At 39.5% G+C, this 16707-nt stretch overlaps 1 protein-coding gene across 1 annotated transcript in view; it reads right to left on the bottom strand.

The window, feature by feature from the left end:
- Positions 1–16707, bottom strand: part of KIF4A (kinesin family member 4A) — a 146532-nt gene that overhangs the window by 121075 nt on the left and 8750 nt on the right. The window contains exons 4-6 of the mRNA XM_049767403.1: positions 9972–10064; positions 1022–1188; positions 517–611 (exon numbers count right to left, since the gene is read on the bottom strand). Coding sequence (XP_049623360.1) covers positions 517–611; positions 1022–1188; positions 9972–10064 — 355 coding nt within the window. The remainder of the gene's footprint in view (positions 1–516; positions 612–1021; positions 1189–9971; positions 10065–16707) is intronic.

Here is a 16707-nt window from a genome sequence, read left to right as displayed (position 1 = left end):
GATAAAATCAGGATCATAATTTTATTATAAGTAGTAGTAATCTACTACTTATAATAGTAAATAGTAGTGGTAAACAAAATGAAACTAAAACTAAAACTTGCCTCTACCAGGTAAAATCAAACCAAAGGCCAGATCCAAATCTCATACCTATATCTGAAAATGACATAATAAAAAAAAAGTGTTTCAGGGCCAGAGCAATGACACAGTGGTAGGGTGTTTGCCTTGCACGCGGCTGGCCTAGGACAAACCACAGTTCAATCCTCCGGCGTCCCATATGGTCCCCCAAGTCAGGAGCAATTTCTGAGTGCATAGCCGGGAATAACCCCTGAGTATCACTGGGTATAGCTCAAAAACCAAAATAAAAAAGTTTCACCTTACCCAAATCAACCTCAAACTTGAATTGTACTACTGAAATGTGATGTGAAATATCCCAATCAAAAATAAGCTGAAATATCCCATTATAAAGCACAATGCCAATAAATCTTAAGCTACGACTGTGCTCTTAATTACACTCACCCTCCTTTAAACGGTCTCCTTCAGCTTTAGTTTTTTTCTGTCTTTCTGATCCAGCAAGGTCTACTAAATGAAGCTTGGAGCGAAAGCTGCTATTCCTATAATAATGAGAGGAAGAACCAAGTTAAAATGGTATACAAGCTTAAGGTTAGCACAGTATAAAAGCTGACCTGATGACCTTTGTTTTATTTCAAGTCAAAATGGCTTCATTAATTATAGTTCCCAGAGTATACTGCTTTGTCAAGTCAATAAAAGAAAGCAGGCTTTAGTAGGAATGTTATTTAAAAAACCTTTGACCCCTTGAGCAGAAGAGACAGTAAAAACAAGAGATAAAACACTTGCTTCCCATGAGACCCATCTCATTGTGATTTCCAGGTACCATAAATTGTCCTCTGAGTATAGTCACATAGTGCTCTGAACACAAAGGCAGGAATAGCCTTTGAGAAACACAGGGTATGGAATATCTTGCCCCCTCCCCAAAAGAAAAACCCTTAAAATTGCAGCTTACATGTCATTTTTCTTCCTTTGCTCTATGGAGATGGTAAAGATGGCATGGGATCGGGATGACTGAGAGTTCATAGCTGTGGAGGCCACAGTCCTTGAGTTGTTTCCCTGCTCCAAACAGGAAACAGTATCCAGTGCAACAAAAACAGTCTTCTCTGTGAGACCCACAATCTAATTAAGAGAAGAAAATTTCTTATGATTCACACTTCAAATGCTCGATCAGAAATACAGTTTGAGGGATACAAAATAAAGCAGCTATGATACATATACGCAATGGAATACTACTCAGCTAAAAGTAAAGATGATTTGTAGCTATGCAAATGAGGGATCTAGAGTATCATGCTGAATGAAGTTAGTTAGAAGGAAGACAGATAAGAATGATCTTCATTTATATGTGACATATAAATCACATAGTAAAGAAACAAAAAATACTTAAAGATAATAGAAACTGAGAACTTGCTTTGAATAGTAAAGCAAGTTTTTAAACTTATAAAGCAAGTATCTTTGCAAGTATACTTGCAAGGAGAGTGGAAGATTATGATAGCAGGGGTGGGAGGGACATATGACACTGTCAGATGGTGGGGGGAAGCTGACACTCCATGCCATTATCAATATTGGAAATCATAGTGCCTAAAATAAAATGAAAAAAAAAAATCACTACTAAAGGGCCAGAGTGGGTAGCACAGCTGGCTGGACGTTTGCCTTGCAAGAAGTCACCTTGAGTTCAATCGCCAACATCCCATATAGTCCCCAAGCCCACCAGGAGTGATTCCTGAGCGTAGAGTCAGGGCCCCGTTGGATGTGACCCCAAAATAACAACAACAAAACAGTATAAGAAATATAGTAGTGGTTAAAAATAAAAATAATGCCTGAACTAGGAAGATGGTTCAATGAACTGAGTACATATTTTGCAGGCAGGACGTCTGAATTGGATATCTTTATCCAATTTCCAGCATGGCATGATCAGCAAGCACAAAGACAAGGAGTGGCCCCAGAAAAACACTGGATGTGGCTTAATAGCTGTCACCAAAAATAATGCCTCAGCAAATCTCAATACATGGTCATGGTGATGAGAAATATTTTAACTATCAATTCCACAACTACTGCAAACCATAGTCTCCGATTTTCCCACAAGAACTTCTAAAACAAGAATGAGAAGTCCATATTAGAAAGGATCTTAAAAAAGAAAAGATAGAGATCTTAGTACAGTATATCACAAACAGGTGCCTTAGTTTTCATTCTATAAGACACACCTGACCATAAGACACACATACTTCTTTAGACGAGGAAAACAAGGAAAAAATACTATAAAACAAATGGTGCAATACAAGATGCTGTCAGGAGACTGCAGCTGGGGACAACCAACCTGCGAGGCTGAAGTATATTTACAATACACCAGTCCACAACTGGTTAAACACATTTACCTAACCTTTTTTTTGGGGGGGGGCAGGGTTTGGGTCACACCCGGCAGCGCTCAGGGGACCATATGGGATGTCAGGATTCGAACCACTGTCCTTCTGCATACAAGGCAAACATCCTGCCTCCATGCTATTTCTCCTGCCCCTTAATTTTCTGATATAAAAAAATAGGTAGGTAGGGCCAGCCCCTAATTTCCTGATTAAAAAAAATAGGTAGCTTGGGCCAGAGAGATAGCATGGAGGTAGTGCATTTGCCTTGCATGCAGAAGGACGTTGGTTCGAATCCCAGCATCCCATATGGTCCCCGGAGCCTGCCAGGAGCAATTTCTGAGCATAGAGCCAGGAGTAAGTCCTGAGCGGCACTGGGTGTGACCCAAAAACAAAAACAACAAAAAAAGAAAATCAAAAAATAAATTTTAAAATACTTTTTTGTTAGTATAAAGATAATAAAAGTCGCAGCAACGATCAAATAGTCTTAAACGAAAGCTCTCTATATGTGACGGTGAAAGTGCCTTAACCTGATTGCTCGTACTATGTGGTATGCCTGTGCAAAAAAGGGGGTACAACGCTGCGGATGTCAAATGGTTAGTATATGCTTTCCTCCCCTGCACTCAGGCTTCAGCTCCAGGTGGCATTTGCTCCATTAGACACACAGACATTTCCCACCAACTTTTTTTTTTTGGGGGGGCTGTCTTATGACACAAAAAAATACAGTAAGTGCCTTCCAGGGAGCACCAAGTAAAAGTAAATTCTGACAATAAGAGCAATCCAAAGAGTCACAGTAATTCTTGCTACTTTCTTCTCTTTGTGATTATTATTTACCCTGTGTACCTCAAATCTGTTTTATACTACATTTCACTAGGGTAAAGGACATGGTACAGATTCAACTAGATTAAGAAGAAAAATAGGGTCCTAGGTACTATGTCTACCTGCAAGAATTAGTACAAATTAAGGGGCCGGAGCAGTAGCGCAGCAGTAGGGCTCTTTTCTTGCATACGGCTGACCTAGGATGACAGACCTAGGTTCGATCCCCGGTATCCCATATGGTTCCCCAAGCCAGGAGCGATTTCTCAGCGTATAGCCAGGAGTAACCCCAAAGCATCACCAGATGTGGCCCAAAAACAAAACAAACAAACAAACAAAAAAGAATTTGTACAAGTTAAAAATCTCTTAAGCCTCTCAATATCAAGCTATATAATAAAGTCTCTTCTAGCCCTAATATGCTATGATTTTATCACTGTACAACTACCAAATCTCATTTGTGGTCCTAATTTCTTATATTTTATTTCTTTTTCTTTTGACTTTTTTTTTTTTGGTTTTTGGGCCACACCCGGTGATGCTCAGGGGTTACTCCTTGCTGTCTGCTCAGAAATAGCTCCTGGCAGGCACGGGCGACCATATGGGACACCGGGATTCGAACCAACCACCTTTGGTCCTGGATCAGCTGCTTGCAAGGCAAACACCGCTGTGCTATCTCTCCGGGCCCTTTATATTTTATTTCTAATTCACTGCTACTTACAAACTGAAACCAGTAAATTCTATATATCAAATTAATCTTCTTCCTTCTATAATATTTCACTACTTTTCTATTTCTTTTTTTTTTTCAGAAGGGAGAGAGCATAGTTGGGTTATATTATACTCTGCAGCATTGGAGGTGGGAGCTCGTCCTATAGCTCTGTCTTGGGGGAGAAAACAGTGCTGGGAATTGAATCAGAGATCATCGCATGCAAGGGAAGTTCTTTACCACTTGTTCTATCTCTTCTGTCTCTTCTGTTTCTTTTTTTTTTTTTTTTTTTGGTTTTTGGGCCACACCCGGTGATGCACAGGGGTTACTCCTGGCTATGTGCTCAGAAGTCGCTCCTGGCTTGGGGGACCATATGGGACGCCGGGGGATCGAACCGTGGTCCGTCCTAGGCTAGCGCAGGCAAGGCAGGAACCTTACCTCTAGCGCCACGGCCCGGCCCCTCTTCTGTTTCTTTTATCTCTATATAAATAACCTAAGTTCACTGTCAACCTCTATTTCTTTTTTTTTTTTTTTTTTTTGGTTTTTGGGTCACACCCAGCAGCACTCAGGGGTTACTCCTGGTTCTACAATCAGAAATTGCTCCTGGCAGGCTCAGGGGACTATAAGGGATGCTGGGATTCGAACTACCGTCCTTCTGCATGAAAGGCAAATGCTCCACCTCCATGCTGTCTCTCCGGCCAAAACCTCTCCTATTTCTATAGAGCTCATCTATCACTAATTCCTACTCTTTTTTTTGTTTTGTTTTGTTTTTGGGTCACACCCATCAGCACTCAGTGTTTATTCCTGGCTCTATGCTCAGAAATCACTCCTGGCACACTTGGGGGACCATTTGGGATGCTGGAATTCGAATCACCGACCTCTGCATGCAAGGCAAATGCATTACTTCCACGCTTTCTCTCCGGCCCCAATTCCTACTCTTTTTAATCCAGTACATATTTTCCTTTCTGCATCTTCTTGCCTAGTCCAGATCCATCTTCCTTCATGCTTAAAATATAAGGTTTCTCCAAATGACCTTCCTCATACTTTTCCTTTCCAAACCATTTGTTTAATCTTTCTAAAATCCTACCTCCTAAAATATCACCAAACTAGACAGATTTGAGATGTAAACACAGAAGATAAAAACATGAAAATAATTTATTTGGGAATGGTAGATCTTCCAATTTTCTCCCTAGACAGAGCAAACATTCTGTTTTTTCCTTAAACAAAGCTCATGTAATGATTTCCTCCTAAACAGAGTATATATTTTGTTTTTCCCTTAAACAGTGATTTTATCCTGTTCTTCGCTTTTTCCTCCTAATCTGATTGGCCAAGACATATAAATATCCCATCACACCTAAAATAAAAGGTTATTGGGAGTTATTCCCTGTGAAGTGGCTCATGGTTTTGAATCTGTAAGTTCTCTACTTGCCTGGGATCTGACTTCACCAGCCTCACAATAAACCCTTGATCCCCTTGATGTACAGAGCTCTCCATATACTAGTCCCTCAATAAAGGGATAATAAGATGATGAAGAAATGATGATAATGTAAATGAAAATCAAGGACCAATAATTTACAATGTTTTGACTGTAATGTTTCGGAGACTATATGTTGCCAAAGAACACTATCTCAAGTATCAGCAATTCTCCAACACTGCAGCAACAGCCTTTTTGCTGACTTGCAGGAAATTTCTGCGATTTGCACTAGCCAATGTACTGGCACTTATTGATCACTGCTTCAGATCAATGATTGGGTCTGGTCAGAATTAAGGAGGCATATTTGCAAGGACAAGGGCTTTGATGGAAGCTGATCACTTCAATCAGGAACTAAGGTGTAGGAAGCTCTCTCTGGTAAAAATAGCTAAGAATGTCCTTACCAGCTCAGTCAGGGAATAATCAGTGGCTGTCCTCATCTCCCTAAAAGTCCTCAGAATTGTTATCTAAAGAGTAGTGCTGAGCCCGGAGAGATAGCATCACGATGTTTGCCTTGCAAGCAGCCGATGCAGGACTTAAGGTGGTTGGTTCAAATCCCAGTGTCCCATATGGTCCCCCATGCCTGCCAGGAGCTATTTCTGAGCAGACAGCCAGGAGTCACCCCTGAGCACCGCCGAGTGTGGCCCAAAAAAACAAAAACAAAAAAAAAGAGTAGTGCCATATTATTGGGTCCACTTTGACTTCATTTTCCATGAGAGGATGTGAATTCTCACAAGGGAAGTTGTTATTCAGACCTCAACAAATTAGTGCCTTTGAGTTCAGCAGGGAACAATAATTAAATTACTGAAATATGTGTTCACTAGATATCAAGTGAAAATTGATTTCCAACCTTTAATTCTGGCTTCACTGAATTATTAGGGAGAACAGTAGTAACTACAATTGTTCATTGCACCCCTCACTGTAGACTGTTGCTTGCTACTGGATTCGGCTCTGGAGAGACCCTCAGCCAAAGAACATTACCTGATCCCTGACTTCTGTGAATCATTTCTCAGACTTCACAACACCATGGTGTGGGATAAACATGTGCTACGGATTTTATCCCCCCAGACTAACTCAAAGATTTAAAGGGGATATCTATATTTTTGTAAGGTTCTGTACATGTATTTCCGTAATAGTTATAATTCTTAGTATTTATTTCCATATGTAGAGGTGGTTTCCCTCATCCCTTTTTGGGATCTGCCTAGTAAAAATTCTAGGAGAAAAGTCTTCTGTGGGTTCCAAGCTCAGGTTAAAACCAGTTTATAGAGATTGTTTAGCTTGTTATTTTTAAACCCATATGCACCAGTAGTATTGTATGGCATTGTTCCTTTCTCCGTAGGTACCCAAAAGAGGGGAAATATTATGTATACAAAGAAGTTCTTATCTAATAGGGATAAGAACTCATAAATTTTATAGTGCAGGGGCACCTTTCACTTTGAACATTTATCATGGGGCCCGACTTAGGCCTCAATTAATCGGACATTGATTGTCCATCCCCAAGCATCAGATCCCAAACCAGCACAGTTTTCTGCACCAGCACCATGAATCAAACTTCCCCTGGAGGAGACCCTAATGCTGCCCTAGCACCAACTAGCTCCAAGGTAGGTTCATATGACACCCTGATGAAGAGGAAACAGCAACAGCTTGCTCCAAGGTCAGGTTTCTCGCCTCACCACCTAACAGTGAAATGAATTCATACTCTGTAACACCCTGGCCTCGAACTACGATCTGTGCAAAAACCAAGATATCTAATTACAGAAGACTGGCTATGACAACTGTGACCGAGTAAAACTTTTCCTGGTGCCATAAAGAAAGACATTGGGGTTGAACAGTTAGCATGCCCGATGCCTGCAATTAGTCTTATGACAGTATTCTTCATGGGTAGAGACATCCTGTTTCTTTTAGGCCGAAGGTATTTTCTTTCTAATATCCCCAACGCTTATTGCACCAATGCAGAAAAAAAAAGTAGCCTGCCATACCTACCCCCACTTTTCTTTTTAATTTTATTTATATTTTCTAGATAGGGGCACCCGCCTTTTTCATAGAACCTTGGAACATATATTATTTTGTTTTACCTCATATTTCTACATCTTTCTACAAATTGAGAAAAAAAAGAAGAAAAGTGGATGAGGCCCAGGAGCCAAGTTTGATTCCCGGCATCCCAGATGGTCCCCCAGCCTGCCAGAGGCGATTTCTGGGTGTGTTCAGGAGTAACCCCTGAGCACTGCTGGGTGTGGCCCAAAAACCAATCAATCAAGTAATCAATAAATAAAGTTAAAAAATTATAATACCTGAAACATTAAAATGTTCATAGATGTTTAAAACCATAGAGTGAGGGTAGGACAACAGGAGGGTAACTGGGGAGTTTGGTGGGAAGGAAATAAGCACTGCTGTTGGAACACTGTATGACCAAAACCCATATATTGACAACATTTTAACTCTACTTCACAGTGATTTAACAACAATTTAAAATAAAATAAAACCTGAAAGAAAAAACAGTGGCAAATAGGGGAAGGGAAGTCTAATGCTCAACATTTTCTTGAAAAACATCAAATGAAGAATTGGTACAATGCATTTGTGGGATATAAAAAAGATAGTATAGTAATAATATCCAAAGAAAAAAGAGACAGAGCAAGGAGGACCAGTCCATGGTAGGAATTTTGTCACAAAGAGCAGAAGAGTGGAGTTAGGGAAGAGAAGGGACCACCATGACTATGATAATTGGAAATGATGCCTCTAGACAGAAATGGGTGCTGAAAGAAGATAGTGATATGCATGTCTCTTAACTAACAATATTGCAAACAACAGTGTCTATTGAAAAAAAGGAGAGAGAGAGGAAAAGAAAAGAGAGAAGAAAAATATCTGCTATTGAGGTAGGCAGGGGAGAGGGAGAGAGGTAAACTAGGGACACTAGTGGTGGGAAATGTGTACTGGTGAAGGGATAGGTGTCAGACATTATATGACTGAAACACAATCATGAACAGCTTTATAACTATCTCACAGTGATTCAATTAAAGAATTTATCATGAAGTAATCCAGAAGGATAGAGAATGATACCACTTATAGGTAGCATTAGAAGCATGAAGAAATGCAATGGTTTAAATGGGGCTGTCAAGAACACTCTAAGCCCCAGTATAGTGAGAAGGAAAGAAACTGAGTAGAGGAGAAACACAAATGTGAAAAGATGGGGGCTGAGGGGAATAAGGTGCATTAGTGGTCTTAAGAAAGAACAGGGGCCAGAGAGATAGCATGGTGGTAGGGCATTTGCCTTGCATGCAGAAAGTTGGTGGTTCGAACCCCAGCATCCCATATGGTCCCTCAAGCCTGCCAGGAGCGATTTCTGAGCATGGAGCCAGGAATAACCCCTGAGCACTGCTGGGTGTGACCCAAAAACCACAAAAAAAGCAAAACAAAAAATTTTATGGGGGCCGGCAAGGTAGCGCTAGAGGTAAGGTGTCTGCCTTGCAAGCGCTAGCCAAGGAAGGACTGTGGTTCGATCCCCGGGCGTTCCATATGGTCCCCCCAAGCTAGGGGCAATTTCTGAGCGCTTAGGCAGAAGTAACCCCTGAGCATCAAACCGGTGTGGCCTGAAAAAAAAAAGAAAAACAAAAAAATGCTTAACAGACAAGAAAGGACAGGGGCCAGAGAGATAGCATGGTGGTAGGGCATTTGCCTTGCATGCAGAAAGTTGGTGGTTCGAATCCCGGCATCCCATATGGACCTGCAAGCCTGCCAGGAGCGATTTCTGAGCATGGAGCCAGGAGTAACCCCTGAGCTCTTCTGGGTGTGACTCAAAAACCAAAAACCGGGCCCGGAGAGATAGCACAGTGGTGTTTGCCTTGCAAGCAGCCAATCCAGGACCAGAGGTGGTTAGTTCGAATCCTGGTGTCCCATATGGTCCCCCATGCCTGCCAGGAGCTATTTCTGAGTAGACAGCCAGGAGTAACCCCTGAGTACCACCGGGTGTGGCCCAAAAACAAAACAAAAAAACAAAAACAAAAACCAAAAAAAATAAAAAAAGAAAAAGAAAGAAAAGATAAAGAATTAGACAGTAGGGGAAAAAGAAAGGACAGAACTAAATATCCAAGTCAGAGTCAACAACAATAAATCATGAGACTCAAACTTTTAACAATCAAAATAAAAAATGGGTCTGTTATGTTGGCAGGCTGGGGGGTAGGAAGAGGCGTTAGCATGGGATGGACTCTGGGAACATTGGTGAAAAGAGGTTGACACTGGTGGTGGGATTTCTCCTGAAACTTTATATATATATGAAACCCAACTATGAATAACTTTGTAAATAAAATATTTTAAATAAAAATTTAAATAATGTATTCATTAAAAATAAAATAAAATGATACTAAAAATAATTGGAGCAATAGTACAGGGAGTAGAGCGTTTGCCTTGCATGTAGCTAACCTGGGTTCATTCCCTGGCACTCCAAATGGCCCTTGAATCTGCCAGGTTTAATCCCTGACTACAGTTCTAGAATTAAACCCTGAGTATCACTAGGTATGGGCCCAAAACAAGCAAATAAATAACATCAAATGAGAGACAAATGCACCTTTATGCCTTCTTTAGGATCCTCCCGTATATTTATCTGAGGTGCTTTCTCACGCGATGAGCAAAGAAGATCCAAAATTTCTTCATTGTAAATCTGGTATTGTTAAAAACAAAGTGGCAAAAGCAAGATATTATCAACATTGTTAATCTCCAGGTAATAAAATCATTGAAAGGTTTATCATTAAAAAGTACATTACAAAATTATACTTTATATTCAATGTGTATTACACATACATTTAAGTGAAAAACTTTCACACTGCACATAACCATTTGATATTTCATGAATTCAAGCATTATTTCTAACAAAAAAGGAAATGACTCCCTTAAAACGAGAGAGAGAAGGGCCGGAGAGATAGCATGGAGGTAGAGCATGTGCCTTGCATGCAGAAGGACGGTGGTTCGAATCCTGGCATCCCATATGGTCCTCCTAACCTGCCAGGAGCAATTTCTGAGTGTAGAGCCAGAGTGACCCTTGAGTGCTGCTGGGTGTGACCCAAAAACCAAATAAAATAAAATGAGAGAAATAGCAAGCATAGTAAAAACAACAACAACAACAACAACAAAAACTCTCCTCTATCCAGATATTGTGATAAGTGTTATGACAGGAATAATCTTCACTAAGTTTGTTAAAATGTTCATAGGTCTTTCATAGGTGGAAGTAAGAAACAAAAAGGAGAACTAACAACCAACACTTTAAGTACTTAGAACAGTATTCAATAAATATCCCGTTTGTTATTATTATTGTTATTTAATACCATGTCTCAAGTTATCTTGTTTGCTTTGGTTAAAACAAGAGAATTAAAAGGCTAATTTTTTTCTTTTTAAAAGGACCATAACAAAGCCCCCTAACTACCAGAAATTATGCAGACAGAAACCCTATAGCTGAGAAAATTGCAGAGGTCAGCACATCCAGGGTACAATGTACCAGCCTTATCCCGCTATGGAAATCAACTAGTTAATTTACTAGAAACCATAACTTCCCAAAAGTGTTTTTGGTATCATGAAATCAAATATATCTAGTTAATCAAACTGAATGCCCATATACTCTAGAATGAAAACTCTCACATGAACAGGAATTTTTTTTAAAAAATCTGTGTTTAGTGTGCTAATGAAATAAGGACAGACTCTCTGACCAATGGGTTAGAACAGAATATCCAAAACAAACCCCAATAAATATGGTCAGCTAAGTTTTGATATAGAGCTGAAAGCCTGAAATGGAATAAAGACAGCCTCTGCAACAAAAGTATTGGGAAAACTGGATAACAACAAAAGGTATATTAAAGCTGAATCCATATCCCATACCTTATACTATCCCATACTATACCTGGAACTACACAAACTGAAGTTTCTGTATAGCAAACTAAACATGGGCTAAAACGAAAAGACAGCTGAATGAAAGATAACATTTGCACTCAATATGACAAATAAAGAAAGTGTTGATATCCAGGATAGACAAAATACTCTGAAACAAAAAATCTAAAAACTCCATAAAATGGGGAGAGAAAATGCACAGACACTTCTCTGAGGAAGCCAAATTGCCAACAAGCACAGGAAAATGATAATTATCTCTTACTTTTAGAGAAATCTAACTCAAGATGACAATGAAATATCATCTTATACCAGTAAAAATAGCACATATTAAAAATACTTGGAACAATCTGTGTTGGTGGAGATGTAGTGAAAAAGGAATTCTCATCCACTGCTGGTGGAAATGTTGTCTGCTCCAAACCCTATGGAAAACTGTATGAAGGGTTCTGAGTAAATTCAGAACCGAGCTGTCATACAATTCAGCAATTATACTTTTGGGTATCAATCCCAGGATAGAAAAAGGTTCATTCAAAAGACATATGCAAACCATTACTCACTGCAGCACTCAGCACATTAACTGAGATTTGGAATCAAACTAGATGTTCAATGACAGATAAATGGATCATGAAGATGTGGTATATATACATAAAGGAACACTATCAGATATAAGGAATGAGAAAATTATACAATATAAATGGAACTGGAAGATACTATGCTAAATGAAGTAAGCCAAAAATATAAACACAGGACAATACTTACATGTGATATTTAGAATAATTGGATGAGGGAATGCTATGGTTTAAAAGGAAATGCCTAGATCACACTTGGACCGTGAATAAAAAGATAGGTAAAGAAATCAAGTGGGCAGTGGATAGAAGTAACAAAATGAGCATCTTACCAAGACTCCTATATAGATTCAATACAATCCTATTCAAATTCAGACAACATTCTTCAAAGTCTTTGAACAATCAATTATAAAATTTGTGTGGAAACATAAAAGACCTAGAACAGCCAAATCAATACTGAAAAACAAGGAACTGGGAGGCATCTCATTACTTATTTCAAAGCTTTATTACAAAGCCAAAGAAATCAAAACAGAATGGTATTGGAACAGAGACAGATTTTCAGACCAATAGGTTAGAATTGTTTACCCAGTGACAATCCCCCAAATATATGGTCAAATAATCTTTGACAAAGGAGCCAATAATTTGAGATGAAATAAAGATAGTCTCTTCTACAAATGGTTGTGGAACAATTGGATAACCACGTATAAGAAATTATTGGGGCCCGGAGAGATAGCACAGCGGTGTTTGCCTTGCAAGCAGCCGATCCAGGACCAAAGGTGGTTGGTTCGAATCCCGGTGTCCCATATGGTCCCCTGAGCCTGCCAGGAGCTATTTCTGAGCAGACAGCCAGGAGTAACCCCTGAGCACCGCCGGGTGTGACCCAAAAAACCAAAAAAAAAAAAAAAAAAAAAAAGAAATTATTGATTGATCCATATCTCATACCTTACACAAAGGTTAATTCAAACTGGATTAAAGACCTTGTGATGAGATCCAAATCCACAAAGTTCACTGAGGAAAACATAGACAGAACACTCCAAGATTTAGATATCAAAGAAGTCTTTGATGATAGGATGCCAATGGCAAGAGCTATAGCATCAAACCTGAATAAATGGGACAACATCAAACTAAAGTTTTTGTATGGCAAAAGAAACACGGGCTAAAATTAGAAGTTAACTGAATGGGATAAAATTTTGCATGAAACACATCAGATAAAGGTTATATATAAAAGTTGACATCTAGGATATACAAAATACTCACAAAGGTTAACTCTGCAAAACCTAAAAACCCCATCATAAAGTAGGGAAAGAAGGGGCCGGAGTGGCAGTACAGCGGTAGGGCGTTTGCCTTGCACGCAGTCCACCTAGGACAGGCGGTGGTTTGAATCCCAGAACCCCATATGGTCCCCTGTGCCTGCTAGGAGCGATTTTTGAGCACTGAGCCAGGAGTAACCCCTGAGCACCACTGGGTGTGACCCAAAATCCCCCCTCAAAAGCACTTAAAATAGATATAAATTACAAGCAGAAATGGAGGAATAATTTGAAAACCTGGAAATAAAACAGTTTACTACTGCACACTGAAAGTAAGCAGGCGGTAGGGAATAATAAAACTTAGAGCAGAAATTAATGAACTAGACACCCAATAAACAATTCATTATATCAATGAAAGCAAGATCTGGTTCTCTGAAAAAATAAACAAGATTGATAAACCATTAGCAAGGCTCACAAAGAAAGGGAGAGAGAAAAATAAGCAGAATCAGAAAAGAAAGGAGGAGGTCACTATAGACACTATAGAAATTCAAAGTGCAATCAGACTACTTTTAGAATCATTCTGCCACAAAATAAGAGAATCTGGAAGAAATAGATACATTTTTGGACTCCTACAACCTTTCAAGTTTGAACCAAGATGATTTGAAATACCTGAACAGACCTATCACTATTGAGAAAATGAAAGGTTAATAAAAGGCTTCCCTAACTCAGAATCCCAGGATTTACTAGTGAAATATTTCCAACCTACTGCCAATCCTCTTCAAGCTCTTCCAGAAAATTGAAAACAATAGAAACATTCCTAAATAGTTCCTATGAAGCCAAAATACCCTGATACCAAAAGCAGACAAAAAAAAACCACCACACACACAAAAAAAGAATTATAAGCCCATCTCCTGAAGAACATAGATTCAAAGATCATCAATAAAATACTAGCAAAGAGATTCCAAACCTTATTAAGAAATTTATTCAACATGACCAAGCAGGATTCATTCCAGGGATGCAAGTATTGTTTAACACACACAAGTCAATCAATAGATTACACAATATCAATAAAAGTAAAACAAAAACCATATGATCATATCAATAGATGCTTAGATAAGCATTTGACAAGTCCAGCACCCATTCATGATTAAAAACTCTCAATAAGGGGCCGGCGAGGTGGTACTAGCCAAGGATCAGGACCACGGCCCCCGGCGTCCCATATGGTCCCCCCAAGCCAGGAGCAATTTCTGAGCACTTAGCCAGGAGTAACCCCTGAGATTCAAACGGGTGTGGGCCAAAAACCCACACACAAAAAAACCAAAAAACCTCTCAATAAGGGGCTGGAGCGATAGTGCAATGGTAGGCCATTTGTCTTGTAAGTGGCTGACCCAGGACGAACCTCAGTTCTATCCCTAGTGTCCCATATGGTCCCCCAAGCTAGGAGTGAATTCTGAGTGCATAACCAGGAGCCTAAGCATTACCAGGTCTGGCTTCTCCCAAAACAAAACAAAACAAAACAAAACAGAACAAAAACCTCTCAATAAGACAGAAATTGAAAGAACTTTTCTCAATATTGTCAAAGCCGGGCCCGGAGAGATAGCACAGCGGTGTTTGCCTTGCAAGCAGCCGATCCAGGGCCTAAGGTGGTTGGTTCGAATCGCAGTGTCCCATATGGTCCCCCGTACCTGCCAGGAGCTATTTCTGAGCAGACAGCCAGGAGTAACCCCCGAGCACCGCCGGGTGTGGCCCAAAAACCAAAAAAAAATATTGTCAAAGCCATTTATCACAAATCCGTTGCAAACATAATACTCAATGGGGAAAAAAGAAAGCTGGGACTAGAGCAATAGCACCATGGGGAGGGTTCTTGCCTTTGACCTGGCCAACCTGAGTTCAATCCTGGCATCCCATATGGTCCCCTGGTCACTGCTAGGAATGATGCTTGAGCATAGAGCCAGGAGTAACTGGAGTGCTGCTGGGTGTGGCCCCAAAACCAAACCAGCTAACCAAACAAACAAATAAATCAACAAAAACCCTAAAAGCCTTCCACTAAGATCTGGCACAAGAAAGTTGCTCTTTCTTGCCACTTCTATTCAATATAGTACTGGAATTACTTGCTGTAGCAATTAGACAATAAAAAAGATATAAAGGGCATCCAGACAGGAAAGGAAGAAGTGAAGCTCTCACTATTTGCAGATGACATGATATACTATATATAGAAAATCCTAAAGACTAAAAGAAAAGTTTATAGAAACAATAAACCTGTATAAAATTCATGGCTTTCCTATATACAAATAATGAAAAAGAAAAAGAAATTAAAAAACATTCCATTAAGAATTGTGCCTCAGAAAATCAAGTTCCTTGGAGTCGACTTATATACAGATGTGAAAGAGCTATATAAAGAAAATTACAAAACATTGCTACAAGAAATAAGATAAGGAAATGGAGACATATTCCCTGCTCATGGATTGAGAGGATTAACCAAAGTAAAATGTCAATACTTCCTAAAGTATTGTATAGATTTAATGCAATCCCTATAAAAATTCCCATGACATTTTTTACAAAATGTAGATCAGAGACTTATGAAGTTCATGAAAAGAAACATTCATAAATAGCTAAAGCAATTCTTGCCCCAAAAAATAGATGGGAGGAATCACTTTCCTCAACTTAAAACTGTACTATAAAGAGGTAGTTATTAAAAAAGCATGGTATTTACAATTGTCTATAACATTACCAGGATCCAAAACTCTAACAGGGAAGACCTACCACTGCTCTGGCATTGACTTACTCTCAACACCCAGACAACTCAGCAACAGCCTGCTTGCAGGGCAGATCGCTCCGCATCTAATGGTGTCTCAAACTCGTGGCCCTCCATACAACATTTGGTGGCTCTGCCCTAGAGGAATCTTTTTTTGTTTTGTTTTGTTTTAGTTGTTTGGGTCACACCACCCAATGTTCAAGGCTTACTACTGACTTTGCATTCAAGGATTATCCCGACTTTGCCTCCTACGGCCCCCAGGTAAATTGAGTTTGAGACCCCTGATTGATGCTCCACATCAGCCTGACTTCGATGAAAGAAATGCATAGAATCCACAATCTTTAAATATAGGAACCTGATACCAACAACAGCTAAAGTGTGAAAAAGTTTCACGGGGATCACGGAGAATGACTCAGGTTGGACGGACTGATATGCCTGGAGCCCAGAGTTGGTCTTATGCCAATAAACTTCGGGTGTGAGGCCTTCTTGTAATCAGGCCAAGGATTTTTTTTTCCGTTTTCCCCATATTTTTCTGGGCCTATACAAACAATGGCTATTACCACTGTCTCACCTTTACTATTTTTTTAACCTTTAAGAAAAATAACAATTTACTGAACTTAAAAACAAATAACTGTAGTAGAATGCCTGCCTCGAATACAGGCAGGGGATGGGAAGGGGGAGTGGGAAGGTTACACTAGTGAAGGGGGGTGTTCTGTTTGTGACTATAACCCAACTATAATCATGTTACTTAAATAAAAAATATATTTTAAAAAGCATGGTATTGGAATAAAGAAAGATCTATATATCAAGTGAATAGACTTGAATATCCAGAGATAGAAGCACAGATTTATGAACAATTAG

Source organism: Suncus etruscus, chromosome X (assembly GCF_024139225.1).
Source record: "Suncus etruscus isolate mSunEtr1 chromosome X, mSunEtr1.pri.cur, whole genome shotgun sequence".
Lineage (NCBI taxonomy): Eukaryota > Metazoa > Chordata > Mammalia > Eulipotyphla > Soricidae > Suncus > Suncus etruscus.
Note: the sequence above shows the minus strand (reverse complement) of the source record. Positions and strands in the feature narration are given on the sequence as shown.